Raw genomic sequence first — 18,120 nt, 5'->3', positions numbered from 1 at the left:
CTCTGTCTGTCTGTCTTTTTTTGTCTTTCTGACGTCGGTCTGTCTATTCGTCTGTCATTCTCTGTTCGTCATTGTCTCTCTTCTGGACTATGGAAAATTTTCCAATGTGTTGATTGTGAAAGGATAATGAGAAATCAAGCCTGTGCCGACGATATTGTCCCGGTTGTTGGATGCTTGCCGACTCTTGGTCTCCGTTTTGATTGGAGAATGCTTAGCAGCAGACTGATTAATATGACTGGAGTGTTGGAATCACATCAAAACTTCAGGGTATCGGCCCGTGTGATTGCGAGCACAACGACCGGGCGGAAACACAAAGGCATGTGTGCGTTGTTGAGTAAGTAAAATCAGTAAATAGTTTATTTCTGGTAGCGCTTGTTGCGGTTTTCGCTGACAAGTAGTTACTACTACTGCGACACGTCTAGATGGCCCATATTATCTGACTACTAGGGTCGCGGTTGGGTTTGGTGGTGTACGTGCTACGGCGCCTGCTGCGCTGTCTTCTGGTCACCTTTTTGGCGGGCACCTACACCTACATTCTGCTTCTTGCTTATCAAATCACTGTTGATTGCTTTGGAAAGCACCAGGCGGGAGATGGGGTGGAGAGAGAACGCTTGGAGCGGTTCCTGGTTCTCCCTTCGATCCCTTCTTCCTCACTGGCTTCGCGCTAAGACTATCCTATCAAATGACCCTCACTACACCACCGTTGCTCTCTCTTTCGCTCTCTCTCTCTCTCTCTCTCTCTCTTTCTTTCTTTCTCTCTTTCTATCTATCTTTCTCTCTCTCTCTCTCTCTTGCGCCCGCGCGAGCGCAAACACACACATACACTCTTTCTATCTCGATATACTCCTTGCTTAACCACTAATTACCGTTTTTTTTTGTTGAAACCCGAGAATGGGAAAACACCTCAAAAACCGGTAAGGGATGTGAATGAGATAAAAATCCGGGACCCACTCTCGCCACTCTCTCATTCTTCTCTTCCTCTCTCTCTCTCTCTCTCGCTCTTTTTTCCTCTCTTTCTATCTTTCTTTCTTTTTCCTCCTCTGTACCTCCGGGATACCTTGACTATGATGAGAGAGGCAAAGAACTGCAAAAAGAAGGGGTCAGGGCAATAAACGGAACGGGAATGAGAGTCAACAGGAATACGTAGCGGATGACAAGGCATGACCCCACTGGAGCCCCGTGTTGTGTTTAGAATGTTCGGAGCGAGGGCTGATGCGGAGACAGAGAGAGAGGTCGGGGTGGGCTTGCAATTGAGCACATCGGTCGTCGTCATCGTCGTCGTCGTCGTTGTCTTAGAGGCTGCACAGCTTGGACGAATCAGTCGAGGTCGGTGTGATAAGCTCGAGCGGGTTTCGATTCGGCGGGAAGCTGATCGGGGCCGCGATTGGCGTCAACCCTGTGCCACCCTCCATCAGGCTGTCGAAGTTGAATAGACCGTTCGAGGGTGTGGAGAGGCCGCCCCCAGCAGCAGCGGCAGCAACAGCACCACCGGGCAGCGCTGAATGGCCGTTACTGTTGAGTATGCCGCCGGCGGTGGCAGCGACGGTACCGATCAACAGACTACGCGGACGATCCGGACGGCGCCCTGCTCCACCGCCACCGAGCCCATTGCCAGCGCCGCCACTGAGCTTGGCACCGGTCAATCCCGGGCTGAGCAGCGAGTGTGGTGGAAAGACGGTGGTCGGAGTCGGTGTTTCCAGGCTGTCGCTTTGGTTCGGCGGTATCTTTATCCTACAAAGACCGAGAGAGAAAGAGTTGTAATTTAGTAATCGCGCCCTTGAAACACGTCTCAAGTGCCAACAAAACGTACTTCTTCATCGGTGGTGCACCGCGAGCAATGTAGGCATACTGCTGATCGTCCTGTGGCTGTTGGTGGTGCTGCGGTATGTCCGCGAGATCCTCTTCCGGTTCCGTTTTGATCAGTGGCAGCAGTATGGTAGCGGGATTGCTGGCAAGACCACCATTACCGGGGAGCACTGGTTGCTGTTCGCCGGACGGGACGGCTGGTGCGATGGCGGTGTTGCTAGTGCCACCGGTGGCAGCGCGCCGGTTCCGCAGCTGGCACGGCTGATCCCGGTGCGAGTCCATGATCCGTTCGAGTTGCTGCACCTCTTGCTTCAGCGATTGGACCTCTTGATGCAGCTGCTGATTCTGCTTTTCCAGCTGGTCCGTCTCGTCCACCAGCTCGTTGGTGTGGTCTTCGCGGCGCCGCCGGCATCGAGCTGCCGCCTGCTTGTTTCTCTCGCGCCTGATGCGCCGCTTCTCCTCCTCCTCCGGCGACAAATTGGAGGGCTTGTGAGGACGGCGTCCACCGACGTTACGGCGTGTGCGCGATCCCGTGCCTGTGCCTGTGGCTGCTACGGGGCCACCTGTTCCTCCTGCCGCTTCAACACTGCCACCGCCGACGGCCGAGGATGGACGGCCGCCGGTGGCACTGGTACCACCAGCACCGTACCGCTGGCCGGCCTGAGTCGATGAGCTTGTGGACGGTGGTGGATCGAGCGTCGAGGTGGACGATTTGGAGTCGACATCGTCCGCACCGTAGCCGTGCCCGGAACCGGACACCGCCCACGACGCGTTCGAGGCTGAGCTGAACGACTCCTGGCTCGCGTCTCGATCCTGGCTCAGCTCTTCCAGCGGAAACGGGGGCGGCACGAAGCCCGCCTGGTACGGCAGGTTGATCTGGTTGTCGCTCGTCAGCCCCATGATGCTCTGCTCGATGTTCTTCAGCGTAGTTGGTGTCAGTGTTGGTGTGGTGCGCGTCGGTACGCCACTGTGCACCCCGATGGCCTCGAAGGGTGCAAACTGGAAAAGAACCACAAACAGAAAGGGATGGTGCAAAACATTATTAGTGTGATGTAAAACGATTACTATCTGCAAACCGCTATCATCATCATCATCATCATCATTGGTCATTTTGGAATGTTCCTCTGAATACTGTACAGTGCAGACGTGCACCTATTCGTATTTTTTGCTTGTGTGTTTATTAACTATCGCCTGCGATGGTTGCCAATCCAAATTAACCGGCACTACTTGCATCAAATTAACGGTAAATTATCAATCACTACAAACTATTGGACCTTCTCAGCGATTCAGCACTCACTATTCACTACTCGACTATGTCAGATCGTCCTTAATTATCGTAGGGGGGGGGGGGGGGTAAAGGGAGAGGGGGAGGGGTCGCCAACCTGCTCCAGCAGCAGCTCGCGGGCCAAAAAGTTGGCAAACTCGCTGACATCCATATTGTACTCCGGGGGGCCCCCAGACCGAGGCACGGATCGATCGAATGGCACACTTGGGTGCTCCTTCGGGGGTGGATAAGATGATATCGTTGGTTCGGTTGCGGTTCTGTTTTTGTTGTTTTGCGATTCGCGCACTTTCTCTCTCTCTCTCTCGCGCGCGCGCTCGCGATTTGTTTTATCGCTTCGATGTCGTGTGATCGGATCGTGATCGCGCGATTCTCGTGATGATCACGTCGTTTGTCGTCGTCGTCGTCGTCGTCGTTTGGTTGCCGGCTGATCGTTGTTCGTTCGAGGTTGGTAGGTTTCATTGGATCCCCGCGCAGAGGTGCTCCGCGTTGCGTAGCGGTGGGGTGGGGTTTCTTCTTTTCGCGATCCTCGCCGTTGTCGTCGTTGTAGGGCACAACACACTTATCTCTATCGCTCTCTCTTTCTCTCACGCTTCCACTAGGATTCGCGAATTATATGTTCTCGTGCGTTTGTGTGTGTGTGTGTGGGTGTGAGTGTATTTGTATTCCCGATATCGGTTGCCGTTGTTTTCAGATGAAGGGGGTATGCGCAGGGATAGGATTTCTGACTTTCTGCTACCAACCAATACTGGGGGCACCTGTCACTCTTCGCCCTCCTTTCTTTCACTGGTTTTGGTGGAAAGCGGGTGTGTATTTTGTTTCGATCTCGTGTTCGTGTTCGTGTGGCGCGACAAAAACAAACAAAAAGGGAAACCCCGAAAGCCTCCTCTTCGAGGGTGCTTTCTAGCGCCTCTACGCAGGAAGGAAGGACCCACAACTGAACCCTCTCGCACGGTACCGTGGTCCGCATACCGCAGTGCGCGCACTGTTCGTCCGTTAGCGATTGTGGTCGCGAGGGTGAGAAAAGAGGGGGGAGGGGAGCGCTGAGAGCGCGATGCGCGTGCGCACACAACGACTATTTTTAAACAGGTGACTTAATCGCACACCGATGCAAACATACGAACACACAGGAAGACGCATAGACACACACACACGCACACACACGAACACCAAAAAAGCCAACGAAAACAAACGCGAATCGGAAACGCGCTCGGGAATAACACGCGGGCTAGCAGGAGAGCGGCAAGAGAGAGAGGCAGCGAGTAAGGAAGGAACGCAATGAGGGGCGGGGAGGAGGGGTCCTAGTGCACAGCGCCTGCGGCCGCGAACGAGCGAGTGAGTGCAAGTGGGTGTGATGATCCCTGCGCTTCGCGAACTGCGAGAAGAGGCGAGCTCCTCCTCGGCCGGGAATCAGCCGGAGGTTATCCGCTTTTCGCGCCAACAGGAAAACGGGGGGGTTGGGATAAAGGGGTGAGTGACTCACTCGCTCCTGCATTTAACAGCTGTTAGGGTGCATGTGTCCTGCACATACCCGGCGGTATTTGTGTGAGTGATCGGTCATAGAGTGATCGCGATTCCGTGAATTGTCTACAAGGATCTCGAAGACAGAGAGAGAGAGACTGAGAGAGAGAGAGCAAGAATCCGCACGATAAAATGAATTGAAGGGTGGATTAGGTTTCGCCGAATTCGCCATAATTCACACGCCAGTCTATTTTTAGCGATGGCCGCCAACACATGGACATGGGGTCAAAGAGAACAAGAAGGAGCATGTCAGCTCCGGTCCGGTCCGGTAGCGACATGCACGGTTGGAGGACGAGGCGGTGGTGGGGGAGCTGCGTGAGCTCAGATGACTGGAAACGCTCATTCCCATACAGAGGCGTTCCAACAGTTAAAGAACATAATTTCCATCACTAATCCATATATCGATTGGGCTAAGAGTTCGCTGGACAGACCACTGGACACAGTGCTAGAGCTGGCGGCAAAGACTCCATTCATATTTCATGTGCGCTGCCACTCTCTCGCTCTCTCTCTCTCTCTCTCTCTCTCTCTCTCTCTCTCTGTCTCTCTCTCTCTCTTTCCTTCTCTCTTCCTCTCACTCGTTCGAGTATGGCCCTGATTCGTCCTTCCGACCGGCGTTTTGGAGCCGTTCGGAAGTCACGTCGTCTGGTCTGGACGGTGGACGATGACCTGTTCCCCTCCTCTCCCCTCTTTCTGTTGGCTGATTGGCGCGCGACAAAATGGCGCCAACTTCCTCGGCCACTCACTAGTCCCCATGGGGGTTTGAAACAGATGGAGAATCTCTAAAAAACATTCCAAATTACCCATTAAAGTCCGAATGGTGTGTGAGTGTGTGTGTGTGTGTGTATTAATGTTCGAAACAGTGCAAGCAGCAGCTACTGCAATAATTTTTTAATCATCTAAAGAGTTGGGCTGGGCGTAGAAAATGTGTGATCAAAATTTCGAAAATGTTCGCCAATTTCTTACGGTCTCAGGGCGGACGTGACGTGGAGGGTGACAGGAAGTGACGTCATAAGGGGCGAGAACTAATTGATGCCTACGACCCGAATTCGAGATAATATGATTGAGATGTTGAGTTTCAGAGTGTGTGTGGGTGTGTGTGTGTGTGGGGACACCATTCGCCATTAGCAAACGCTTATTGGCAGCTGACTGGACTGGAGAGATCGCCTCCCCTCCCCCCCCCCCCTTTTCAAACACTTGTCACACCCCATGTTTCTCCGCTGCGCATCTTGCGGCTGTCGTAGTGACAGTGTCGCTTCGCCACAAAGAACACATCATAATGAACAAACGCTGCAACAGTCGTCACGTCAGTTGATGTGTGTGCGTGTGTGTGTGTGTCCTCTACTTCTCCTCACCCCCTCTCTAAACCCTTTTCAAAATGGTGCACAACATACTCCGTGCAGGCTGTGCAGTGCAGTGGAAGGAATGTGTGCCATGACGCCATGACCGATGGTGGAGAGTGCATTCATTGTTCGGCAGACGGTAGAGAATACAAGGCCAGCCATTTGGATCTACCGAGTAGGACCGAGCACGCGAAATAAAGAAGTTACTGCTGCTGCTGCTGCGACTGTCACCGACTTCTAGCTGGCTCACTACTTTTCATGAGATCAACCAGTCAGCCAGAGCACGGTGAAGAATGTGTTAGACACATACACACACACACACACACACACACACCTCTCGGTGAGAATGGCGAAACCGGAAACACGGAAGCACCAAAAGTCGGGGACCGAACCGGACAAATTTCCAAATCACTCGCTGCTGGATAAGAACTAGACCTCAGGCAAGATAAGACCAGTTTGCCCTTCGCATGTGTGTGTGTGTGTGTGTGAACGCTTTGGGACGCCCTCGGGTAGCGGGACAGGTCCGCTTATCGGGAGCCAGCGCGAGGTGCGGCCGCCGTCGCGTTGTCGTCGCCGTCGCCCCCGAGGTCGCCGAGGCGACAATTTGCTGCAATTCCATGCCACCTGCCGCCCCTGGGCTGCCTACGCTGAACCCTCCCTCCTTTATTTGTCATTTACTGTGTTCGGGGCTCTTCGCAATTACTGTGTTGAGGTTATGTGTCCATCGATAGCATGGATCATGCTAGCTAGTGGTGTAAATGCCCCGTTCTCTCTCTCTCTTTCTCTCTCCTCTGCTCCATTTGTGCTTGCCACACGCTTCCCGAATTGTATCCAATTGATTATTGCGTGATTGAAGCGTGACAGGCCCTGGTTGATGATGATCACACACACACACACACACGTACACACAGGGCACACAAGGTCTGTCCCTCCTGAGGATGATATCCTTTGGTTTGGATCGATCTACTACCTGTCCGAAAGGGCGGCTTTCTTGGGGAGTTATGGTTTCAGGGGTGGAGGTCTGGACACCGCCCATCAAACGCGATCAAACGCGACCTGCCCTGCCCTGCCCTACTGTGTTCTCCCCAATTATCACCAACGACGACGCGACGCCGACACACGCACACACACGCACACACACGCGCGTCATATACCGCTCCCGGTAGAGAGAATTGTGCAGAGTGATATGTGTGGAAGGGGAAGGGTGGTGGTGGTGGCTACTGGTAGAAGGCAGATGCCGGGTAGCAGTAGTTTCTAGAATGTTCGCGCAACAACACAACCACGCGCGCCTGTGTGTGTGTGTGTTTGTGTGTGTTGGTGGGTGAGCAGTAGGCAGCAGAGCGCAATGCTGCCACCCCCCTTCGATCACCACTACTGCCACGCCTGACGTGATTCGTCGTGGCTGACCTTGGGATACTCTCGGTTGACGGAATGACGCGCCGGAGTTCTGAACGTGCGTCGCCGTTTCCAGTAGCACCCAAAGCGGAGTACCCGCAGCTATATGACACACATGTGTGCGTGCGTGCGTGCGTGCGAGGGGGACGGTAAAACCCATTAGGCGTGTGACGTGTTCGGTGATCGCGATGAACTGCTGCTCTGGAGTATTTGGATCGTCGATCGGCCACCACAGGAGAAAGCACGCACTCTTGTTCCTCTTTCCTGTCTTTGTTTTTTTTTTGCTCCAGTGTTGGTGATGGCGGTGCGGTCGGTGTGTTGCCAGATTCGAGGGGAACCCCCCTTCCCCTCCCTCACCACACCCCCTGCCGTTGTAACATTGAAGGTGCGACATTACGCAAATATTTAATTGAATAATAATATTTTTCCATAAATTTCGCAAAATAATCAATATTTCTCGCTCTCTCTGTGTGTGTCTCTCTCTCTCCCTCTCGTCAGCTGACCTCTAGTCACCCGCTGCGTCCCGGACCGGGTTCGTTAATTAAATAATATTGACAACAACGCATCATGCATCGATGGCGGCGATGGCGGCGGAGACGACGTATGACCAAATATGGGCAACACCACATACCACGATCATCAACCCCCGCGCTACTTGTTTGCGTGTGTGTGTGTGTGTGTGTGTGCTACTCCCACTTCCTTTTCCTTTTTCTTCTTCTTCTGCTGCTGCTGCTGCTGCATGCTCATCCAAAGCAAATGAATACGCACGTCACAAAGACCCGGGGGCCCGGGCTCCGGCGGGTAGAATCCTTTGTGTAAGGCTCTCCAGCCTCGCTTTGTGAGGTTAGGTGGGGGGGGAGAGGGCTGCTGCGACTTTTCGACGGATATTCCAACGCGCACCACTATTTGATCTGCGGAGCACCAAGGGAGGGGGGTGCACATTCCGTGCGCCGCCTCCAACAGGGTGGTGTTATCGCGTGAAAGCGGGGTGGTTTCGCAGCCGCCATCGCTACCACCACCCTCCTTCTCCTCCTGCTGGCACAGATAACGATAAATGGACCGCGGCGGGGTTGGTTGGATCGTTTTGCGGAGTGCGCAGGTGGAGAGGCGAGGAAAGGCGAGGTGACGCGAGTGACGACGACTGTTAAGGGCTCGGGCAGTGAAGAAAGAGAGATAAAGAGAAACGCCCCAAAACCGAAAATGAGGACGCATAAATGGCGTCGCCGCCGTTGTTGTTGCCCCTTGCCAGCCAACAAGCAATAACAAAAAAAAAGTCAAACTGCACCTCCTCCGTACCTCCCCCCCCCCTCCTCTTCTCCTAAAATGGCGTGTTCAGTGGAAGGGGGCCGGGCGGTGGGGGGAGAGGAAGGTGACATGTCAACCCAAAAGCGCTCTCGCCACACAATTAGCAGCTCGTGCACAGGGTGGTGGTTAGGTTAATGGCCACAACAGACACACACACACACACACACACACACACACACACACACACACACACACATACACAAGTCCTATATCACTTGCAACAACAATAGGTCCTGGTGGGGCCGCTGTTGTCCGTGAACACTACCTGCCCTCCCTTCTCCCTCGGTCATCATTAGGGTGTCAGTGGTGGTGGTGGTGGTGGTGTTGGTGGAGTCCGAGGGGTATGAATCAGCATTAAATTCCTGTGCGGTACGTGATCGTCGTCGCAGCGGTACGGTACTAAATACCACCAATCGGGGCTACCCGCGCCAATCGATGTGTGCGTGTGTGTGAAAGCGCGGCGCGCGCGGTTTTGGCTAACCCCCCCCCCCCCCCCCTGGACTACTGGACTACTGCTCCGGCGGCCACCACCGCTCTCTTCTTCTTCTTCTACTCCATCCAAGCGTTCTCCAGAACCGAGCGCATATGTATGTTATCATCATTTGCAGCAGCAGCAGCAGATCCGAAAACGGGACCCCGGTCCGCGTCCAGCTCCAGGGCACTGATAAGGCGATGGTGCGAGCGCGCGCGCGAAACCCCTCGCCTCTATTGCGCAAACAAATGCGCACAAAATGGCCGGCATCGTTCCGGTACGCCGGAAATCTCCAAACTCCAATCAGCAATCCACACTGTTCTGTGTGTGTGTCGGTGTGCGTGTGCGGTATTGGGTCGCAGTTGAGTGCACCGCCACCGCGTCACCACCATGGCGGATGCCGGGATCGTTGTCGTTGTTGCGCTTTTGTTGCAGAGCAGAGCGCACAAAACGCGGGTTTTTTTTTTGTTCTTCTCTTCTCCACGGGGAGCTCCCGACCGTAAGGCGGAAATATAGAAAGGGGAGCGGCGGGTCTGGGAGTGGTCTGAACTGAACTGAGTGTTACTTACGAGTTTGCTTATCGGCGTTAGCGGTGTGAGCGGTGAGTTGGTGTTGTACGCATTGAAGTAAACATCATTCAGCAGCACGTTATCATCCCTCGTCATTTGGCCGGCCGTTTGGTGGGGATGTTTGGTGGTGGGGGGTGGGGGGCTGGGGGGTGTTGGGGAGGTAGATTGCGAGGCGGGATATGCGTTTGTGGCGCGGGTTTGCCGAGGTGCGATCGACGTACGATCCTTCCTCGGTGCGGTTTTTTTTTGTTGTTGTTGCTGTTGTTGTCTGTTTTGAGTCTATTGATTGAGTCTCGTCGACGACACTAACACAGACTAATGGCGGTGTAGACACTAGCTTAAAGCACCACCACCCCGTGGGGTACTACTAAAAAGCCCCTCTTTCTGTGACGTTCTGGAGCCCAGCACAGCACACGGGAACACACACAAACACACACGCACACACACACACGATCGCGAGTAGCGGGCGGCGACGATCTTCGAGGCGCCTTGTGATCGCTGGGGGCTTTGGCTTTGCTTGCGCGTTCCTTCCACGGTTGTTACGGTACTAATGTTGCCTCCTGGCCTTCTGTTTGAGTGTTTTTCGTTGTCGTGTTGATTGCTGCGGTGTTTTTCTCTCCCTCTCTCTAGCAATGGTTCAATGCTGGACAACAGGAATACTACTACTTTGTGGTGACGCGTGATTGGCGCGTTCCATACATCTAGGACGATATAACCACGTACACACAACACACGCACTGCACGTTACACTGCACCCGGGGGAGCAAACTGCAAAAACACAAAATACACTCCACAAAATACGGCGAATACTGTTGTCGGCACGTCCGAACACGTTCTGATGATAGTACACCGGGAGGGGGGGAGTACAACACACGGTAGCAACAGATAGCAAAGGGGTTGTGACTTGTCTTGACTCGTTCAAGCGTTCCGTTCGGTTCGAGCGTCGTTTACAGACTTACGGCTACGTCACGGTTCCTGGCCAATTTATAGTGACACTCACGCGCCGCGAGTGCCGCACTGTGAGAGGCCACACAGAGGGCCACATATTACCACATGAGGGTACGAGTAGAGCAGAGGGTCTCTATATCGCTGCTGCTGCTAGCTACCTTGCTGCTGCTGCTGCTGCTGCTGCTGCTACGATCCGGTTTGACTTTACACGCTCACCAGCACCCGCTTGACCGGAGCTCTCTGTATGGTACCGTCCTCGGTGTCTCTCTGTTTCTCGCTCTCTCTCTCTCTCTCACTCTGAGTCCGAGTTATTGCCTTTTTTTTTTGCGACGAACATCAGGCAGCGGCGGCGGTTTTGTGGGAATTCCCCCAAAAGTCTTGCGTGTGCCTCTCACAAAAACGAGTTCTGCTGCTGCGAGTGTGCGGTTGCGCCGCGTGAGTGACCGAAAATCCCCGTTCCGTTTCCAACTCGACCTCCAAATCTTCCCCATCCCCCCCCTCTCCATCGTTCTCACTAGCACAATTTTCCATCGAGACGGCGGCCAAACAACCGTTGACCGCATTGTCTGCTGCTGGTACACCTGACAGAGAGATGGGGACGCCCCAGAAATTGCCAACATACATGTCCGTGTGTGTGTGTGCGAGTGTGTGTGTGTCGCAATCGGGCAGACACATCGAATCGACTCGCGAGCCACCAAATCCGTGACCCCGGGACGGTCGAGCCACTGGCATGCAGCGGGGTTCTCCCTGTCTCCCTCCTCCTCCTTTCTTCTTCCATGTGGCTGGAAGTCACGTGTTCGGTTGTGCGAGTTGTCATCGTTGACGTTAGTGAGTGAGCGTAAATTCAATTACACGCCGGCCAGGCCACCAGCACGGCCCGTTATACCGGGAAGGGGGGTGGAGCAGATCAGGCATCAGACATTGTGCTGCTGCTGCTGCTGCTGGTGCAGCTTCCCCGGACCACGAAAAGTCGGAAACGCTTTGGGGCGTGCATGTGCGCAAAGAGGCAGAGGGGCAGGTGGGGCGCGAGTGAGCGAACCGCTTATCTATTTGCGACTCAAAAACAACACTCGACAGACATCGACACACACACACCGAGGTATGTACAAATAACAGCGCGACCCTGGGGCAAAACGATAAAAAATGGTAAAATGGGCCCCTGGCTATATGATGTCCACCCGAACCAACCCCCCACCCCACCGCCCCAACAACACGCCACAGCCTTCCGATAAAACCCACACGAGGGTCCGACCTCGACCTCGAGACGCTGCGAATTGCTGCTGTCGCGCAAATCAAGCAGCAGCAGCATCATTAGGTGCATCATCTTGCAATAGACGAGAGAGAGCGAGAGAGAGAGAGAGAGAGAGAGAGAGAGAGAGAGAGAGAGAGAGAGGGAGAGAGAGAAAGAGAGGGAGAGACGCATGTGGAATGCACAGTTTGGGATCGATTTTATCCCGATTTTTACGCGCTGGCATCCAAAGTGGAACTTTTCAAACTTTCCCAAAAATGAAAAGAGCTCGTTGTGGCTCGTCGGTCGATCGGATCGTCTTGATAAAAAAAAACAACAACAATGTTGTGTAATAAGCACCCGGTGTCTAGTGTGCCGGCAACCGGAGCAAATTTGGGTAACCGAATGACCTCCAAAAAGGGGGTTTCCAGCAGCTAGAAGCTAGAATACTAATAATGCACACACGAAGCGCTGAGGAATGCGAACCTCAATAGCGTTACTGCGAGCTGCGCGCTTTGCTTGAGGGTTTTCGAGTAGGACGGAGTAGTGAGAATGCTCCTGGATGACCTGATTGTCACACACACACACACGCACACAATCATATAAATCACGGAACCAAAGAAAAGATGTGGGGAAAGGGGTGCTAATTGCATTGGTTGTTGCAAAAGCAACCGGCGATTGGCTTAATAACGCACCTCTCCCCGCTCCCCCTCCTCCATCGCGCCAAAGGAGATGCCCTCGACAAAACATCGATCTCATTCGCCTCCGTCCAACCGTGCTGGAATGTCCGGCCGGCTTTTCCCCCGTTTCCCGCTCCCCCCCGTTCCGAGGGGGTTACGCCACATCAATACGGAGCCAGACGAGCATGCCGGCGGCGTGCCGGCGGCGCCCAAACCCGTTGATGACGAATCGGAATTTCCGGAAGAAAAAAAACGTGCCGAGAGAATGCCGCCGCCAAGTGCGGTGCGCAACAAGAAGAAAGCAAAACAAAACCAAAAACATCCCGTTCGCCCGCTCCGGAGAGCGAAAACGTGCCGTTTCCGAAATAGTTGAACGGACGGGAGGAAGAAGTAGGAAGCCCTATGGTTTTTTGGGCACGCTCAGTGAGCAGGGATGACGAAATCGGGCTGCTGGAGTGGACGCACCACGACACGTAACGACACGACACGACACGACTCGACATGCCGATTGGCGCCCTTGTGCGCGTCAAGAAAAAAGGGGGAGGGAGGGAGGGCACAAGAAGTGTGCCCCGCCAGGTCGCTATATTCGAGCTCTGGGGGCCGATTCATCGAATTTCCGCGAATCGCTTCTTCTCGAATGATGATGATGTTCGTTCGCTCGCTCGCACGCTCTCGCATGCTCTCTCTTGTCCCATTCCGTTGGCCCCCCCGTACTGAGCGGAGAGCAAACATGCTAAGTGTTTGTAGCTCCACCGGACACACAGTTAGAGTGTATACGGATCTATTATATTGCATGTGTCTCGGTCGATCTGCGAGTGAGTGAGTGACCAGTGACCGTAACAATAGGCGCCGACGTCATCGGCAACCGGTCCGGGCAGCAGCAGCAGCAGCAGCAGCAGCGTAATAAACACGCAAATGGGCGGCGCAACGGCACCCCCCAGAATGCTCCACAATGGTTCGCCGGCTTACCGGCTGCACAATGACGGTGCAGAGAGCGGCAAACAGGAAGCAACGCGTCATCGTGAAGATTAATCCTTAAAAAAAGAAGGAAAACAAACCAATTCCAACGAATTCTCGACCGGACAAGACAAGACAAGACAACAGCGAAGACAACAACAGTCCGAACCAAACAAAACGGAACCCACCTTCGGTTCGGGGAGCAGCTGACGTCATCGATGGGGCGCGCGATGACGCATCGCTTTCACACCATGGCCGCGTGGCGTGCCCCAAAGTGTGTGTTTGTATGGAACAAAGCGGGGGAACTCTGCCAGAGCCTGGCGGCATGTGGAGTTGCTTGCTTTCCAGGGCTCCACAACACAAGGGAGCAGGGGCGCCTCCACTGTTGCTGAGAGCCCCAAGCGAAACCGAGAGAGAGAGAGAGAGAGCGCGATTGCGAGATGATGGCACAGCAGCGGACCACAGGGGTGTTAAGTTAAGGGAGCTAAAAGGGGGGTAAGAGGGGACAAGAGAGAGAGTGCGAGGAGGGTAGCACACTGGTTCAACCGTCTCCACCAATGGTGAGCGAGGATGACGCTATTGCTTTTCGCACGATATAGTGCTCGAGAAGCACTCACAACGCATAGCGCGACGCAGCGCAGCGCAGATGGAAGGCGGCCAAGCGCTCCAGGGCTCGCATATGGTCAGCCGTTGGAGCTCGAACACACACACACACACACACACGCACACAAAGCTGGTAGGTTGCGTAGCCGTGCGAATGCAAAGAGAAAGACGCGCGTCAAGCGAAGAGAAAGCCAACAGTGCAGGAACAGAACAGAGCAGTTGATGAACCTCGTGGCGGTGGTGAGGTGGGGGGGGGGGGGTAAAAGCCTACAAACACCGCACCGACGAACGGGGCGGCTTTGGAAGCGACCCTTTGGACCGCCATCGCCACCCGATATCAACGTTGCAGGCGCGACGCGACGTCGGTGCCACGGGCACCTTATCAGTTGGTGGGCGCGCGATGAAGGTTTGAAAGGGGAAGGAGGGAGGGGCGGAGGGGGGGGGGAGGTCCGGTGGCCACGCTACATATTAGTCATCACGCGGCACGAGCATGCAAGTTTGCGGATTCGAGTGTTTTTTTTTGGTTGTTTGTTGTTTTTGGATACCGGATGTGTGTATTTGTGAGTGTGGGATATCAAGAGATAAGCGGGCGAGGGAGCGAGAGATAATGATGCAAAGGGGATGACTCCATCTCCTACGCTGTGTGGATATCACCAAGAGGAGAAGAGGAGTAGGAAGGGGGGGGTGGGTGGCATGTGCATTACTTTCCTTCGCTTTCGTAAAACATTATCTCTCGAAGGGGAGCTTTGGAGGGGGGTGCATGATGATGGTGCTGCCAGTTCAGCCCGGCTAGTATTCGTCATCCTCACGCATACATCCACACAGGCCCCATCTGCCGATAAATTGTGTGCTACACTTTGCAACATTTGATAGACGAAGAGAGCAGAAGAAAACGAAGAAGAAAACAAGAGACAAATAGCAAAACGCATACAGCGCGCACGCCGAATAGGATTCGCTTTGTTCGGTGCCACCCCCGCGCCGCAAATCCTTACATCGTGATGGCAAGAGTGTGAGCGGGAAGGACCATGCGCGGACAGCTTAGTTTTCGAAAACAGCATATCATTACTTTTATACATTTTTTGTTTAGATACTCTCGATTTATAATTTGAACAACGGACACGCTTGATTGCGGTGCTTCCGCCATTTCAAATGAGAGCGAGACGACCGTAGGGGCTAAGTGGCGATTGGCTGCCACTCACACGGAGCGTACACATTCGATCACCACTATGTACCCCACCCTCCCTTGTGCTGGCAGTAAAACCTCCGGGTCCATTGCATCCCAAAACACGTGCTGATGGGGGAGGATGGCATTTACGATGGAGCGTCCGGCTTTTGCTGTGCACCATCCCCCCTTCATAGCGAGCACGCAAAGTATGTGCACTGACACGGGTACGCCCTCGGGGACTCTGTTCGTTTTGATTTCGATTTGCGAAACGATCGGTGTCATATAAAGCTTTTGTGTGGAAAGGGAACTTTATTCCTTCGGTCAAATCAGTGCATGTTGATGGTGCATGATCACATCATGTAAAGATAATGCTTTAAAGGAAGGAAACGGAACGCTCCAAAGGAGTAGCTGCGCTACTTAGCGCTACCCTACTTTGCGTATGTTCTGTTCTCCATTACTCTGAAGATGTCTAGAGCTTTGTAATTTGACCATAATGCATCGGATGGATGGCAGTGTATGCAAGGTACGACGTTTGGCTAAAATGAATTCCAAACTGCAGCGCTGTTCGAACGAGTTTGAACGTGTCCAGCACGATTGTCGTGGACCGGTGTAGGGGCGCTTGGTACGGTACGCGGTATGCCGCTACCTGAACCCTAATTCTGTTCATGCTACCTCATTCTACCTGGCGCTGAGACATGTGTACCCATCGAAAGGAAAACGTGTTCCATCTTTTACTCGGCCTACTCGCATTGATAGCTTTCGTTTCGTTCGCTTTCGCACTATTAGCGCCGTGTTTTTTGGGCGGGAATGCACCTAACACTCCTTTCCCATGATTAATATGAACGTAATTACAAGGATAAGGAGGTAAGGTGGAATTATAAAATAGGGCTAAACAATGGGCTTAACAAAAGGTTGGTTTGACACTTACTGCGTGCGTCAGGAGAAGACTGGTGAGCGCTACGCTGGCGTTGGCGGTAGCGGCACTGACCGACAGATCGAGCGTCTTTGATTGGTGAGCAGGACTTGCAGCGGTGGTAGTGGGTGCCGCAACGCCGCCACCGACCATCGCATTCCCGGAGCCGGCGCCCGAACCACCATCGCTGGTGGCAGCTGGATTGCTAACGTTGCTGCTACCGTCCGCAGTGTCCGCGTCGTCACTGTGTTGACTGTGGTGGCTGGCGCCACTGGTGCTGTTACTATCACTGTCATATTGCTGCGAGCTATCGTCGAAAGCCGAGGACGCTGCAACGGCGCTGTGGTCCCTCATCGTCACCGAATACTGCACAGACGGAGAGGATCGCGATTGCCGGAACACTCGGCACACACCGTTGCTTGCCGTTTTTATTTTTACGTTTCCTTCGTTGTTTTTTTTAGCAGGGATGCAGGAGTGCAACCACTTGATGCACTTAACGCGCGCGCTGCGAACCGTGATCGCGGATCGCCCTGGGATGAAGGAGGGAGTTACAAACAGATTTTCTCCAATACTCCAATGTCCTTATTTGGGCTTTCGCTATCCCTCTTCCGGGCGCGACGATCGCCGGGGCGGATGCGTATACGGATGTTGATCCAGACAACAGTTTTCGCTGGTGGCTGCGGCCCGTCGTCGCTGGCACAAGGCACACGTACTAACGCCCGAATGATTCATCCGCGGGTTTAACGGCGACCACACCAATACACACGCCCCGCCAAACGCTGCCACTGCTGTTTCACTGTTCCGTCGCCATAACGTGTGTCGTCGAAGCGTGGGGGTGGGTACAGAGAAAAGGAGTAAAAGAGAAAGAGTTAGTTAGTTGAGGTAAGCTGCAAGCTGCGATGCTGCCGTATGGCAAACGTATGTGAATTGGAAAAACCCCCGGCACGCACACGACGCTGATGCAACACCATAAAAAATGCAGCAAGCCGAACGCATACACACATGTAAACAGATAGATGCACTTCCCACCAAACACGATGCAACGGGGACCGCAGCGCAGCAGCCAACCGGATTGCAGCGTTTGCGAGGGCCTAGCGCAAGAAATGCCACGCTGCAGCCCGTCCGCCAGAGCCGTTTTGGCCAAACAGACGAGCACGCTCGTGATGTTCGCTTTGGCTGTTTTGTTGTTGATCTGCTTACCGTGGGGAATTCCTAGCACGGTATCCTCGGATCAGCGTTGTCGTGTAAAGCAGAAAGATGTCATTCGGTGGCACTGCGTGATAACAGGTGGTGCTTTGTACGACGTTGAATCCTCCCCCTCTCCCAATTAATCGGGTTTTCCGGACACGATATTATGCATTTTTCAAGGCAAAAAGGTTTCGCATCCGCTCAAGCGGCGACATTCCCGAGAATTGCTGTGGCACCCTTCTCATATGCTTTTCGACAGGATGTGGTGCTATACTGCTCCTTGCTTACCTCTCGCCTGGCTTAACGGCTAGCAGCAACCGGCAGCAGCATACCGTAGCGGGTTTTGCAAGTTAAAAATGACCGCACCTGTTCCGTCCACCGGCCACCCTACCATCCAGCACTGTTAGTTGCGAATGGTTTTGTTGTTTGTAGATTGCGTCATTAAGCCTTGACCGACTCGACACTCGAACCCCACATCACCTGGGGGCCGTAGGTTGGCGCCGGGGGGAGGCGAACATACACAGCAGCTGGCGGCAATGCGCTTGCCTTTGCGGATTGCCCGTTCCTCGTAAATGCAACGTTTGGATAGAGGAACGAGCCCACGTGTAAAGGGAAATGGGGCTGGTGCCGTGTTGCAATCACTTAAATCGGACGCTCGTACATCGACAGCATATGGCGCGGCAAACCCACTTTGTTTGTGCCGCTTTTCAGTGAAAATTTCCCAGCGGAAAACTGCGTAGGAAGAGAC

The 18,120-nt window shown here is 53.9% G+C and overlaps 1 protein-coding gene across 3 annotated transcripts; it reads right to left on the bottom strand.

The window, feature by feature from the left end:
- Positions 1 to 323: 323 nt before the first annotated feature.
- On the bottom strand, positions 324 to 18,117 carry LOC125947986 (transcription factor kayak). 3 transcript variants are annotated; one of them, XM_049673606.1, is made up of 4 exons: positions 17,661 to 18,117; positions 16,200 to 16,980; positions 1,811 to 2,805; positions 324 to 1,731 (listed from the first exon to the last, which is right to left on the bottom strand). In XM_049673606.1, the coding sequence occupies exons 2-4, from the start codon at positions 16,536 to 16,538 to the stop codon at positions 1,293 to 1,295; spliced, it is 1,773 nt and encodes a 590-aa protein (XP_049529563.1). In that variant the 5' UTR covers positions 16,539 to 16,980; positions 17,661 to 18,117; the 3' UTR covers positions 324 to 1,292. The 3 variants fall into 3 exon arrangements, with proteins under 3 accessions (XP_049529563.1, XP_049529572.1, XP_049529580.1); XM_049673615.1 differs by lacking the exons at positions 16,200 to 16,980; positions 17,661 to 18,117 and adding an exon at positions 9,691 to 10,681; XM_049673623.1 differs by lacking the exons at positions 16,200 to 16,980; positions 17,661 to 18,117 and adding an exon at positions 3,189 to 8,649.
- Positions 18,118 to 18,120: the final 3 nt, after the last annotated feature.

This window comes from Anopheles darlingi, chromosome X, assembly GCF_943734745.1.
Source record: "Anopheles darlingi chromosome X, idAnoDarlMG_H_01, whole genome shotgun sequence".
NCBI classification, from domain to species: Eukaryota; Metazoa; Arthropoda; class Insecta; order Diptera; family Culicidae; genus Anopheles; species Anopheles darlingi.
Note: the sequence above shows the minus strand (reverse complement) of the source record. Positions and strands in the feature narration are given on the sequence as shown.

Bases quoted from the DNA above. Each gene is read 5' to 3' on its own strand.
- LOC125947986 (XM_049673606.1), bottom strand. From the start codon at position 16,538: ATGAGGGACCACAGCGCCGTTGCAGCGTCCTCGGCTTTCGACGATAGC. The intron at 2,806-16,199 runs GTAAGTGTCAAA...GTTCTTTTCCAG, and splicing joins GTCTTCTCCTGACGCACGCA to TTTGCACCCTTCGAGGCCAT. The intron at 1,732-1,810 runs GTACGTTTTGTT...CGGTCTTTGTAG, and splicing joins GGTGCACCACCGATGAAGAA to GATAAAGATACCGCCGAACC.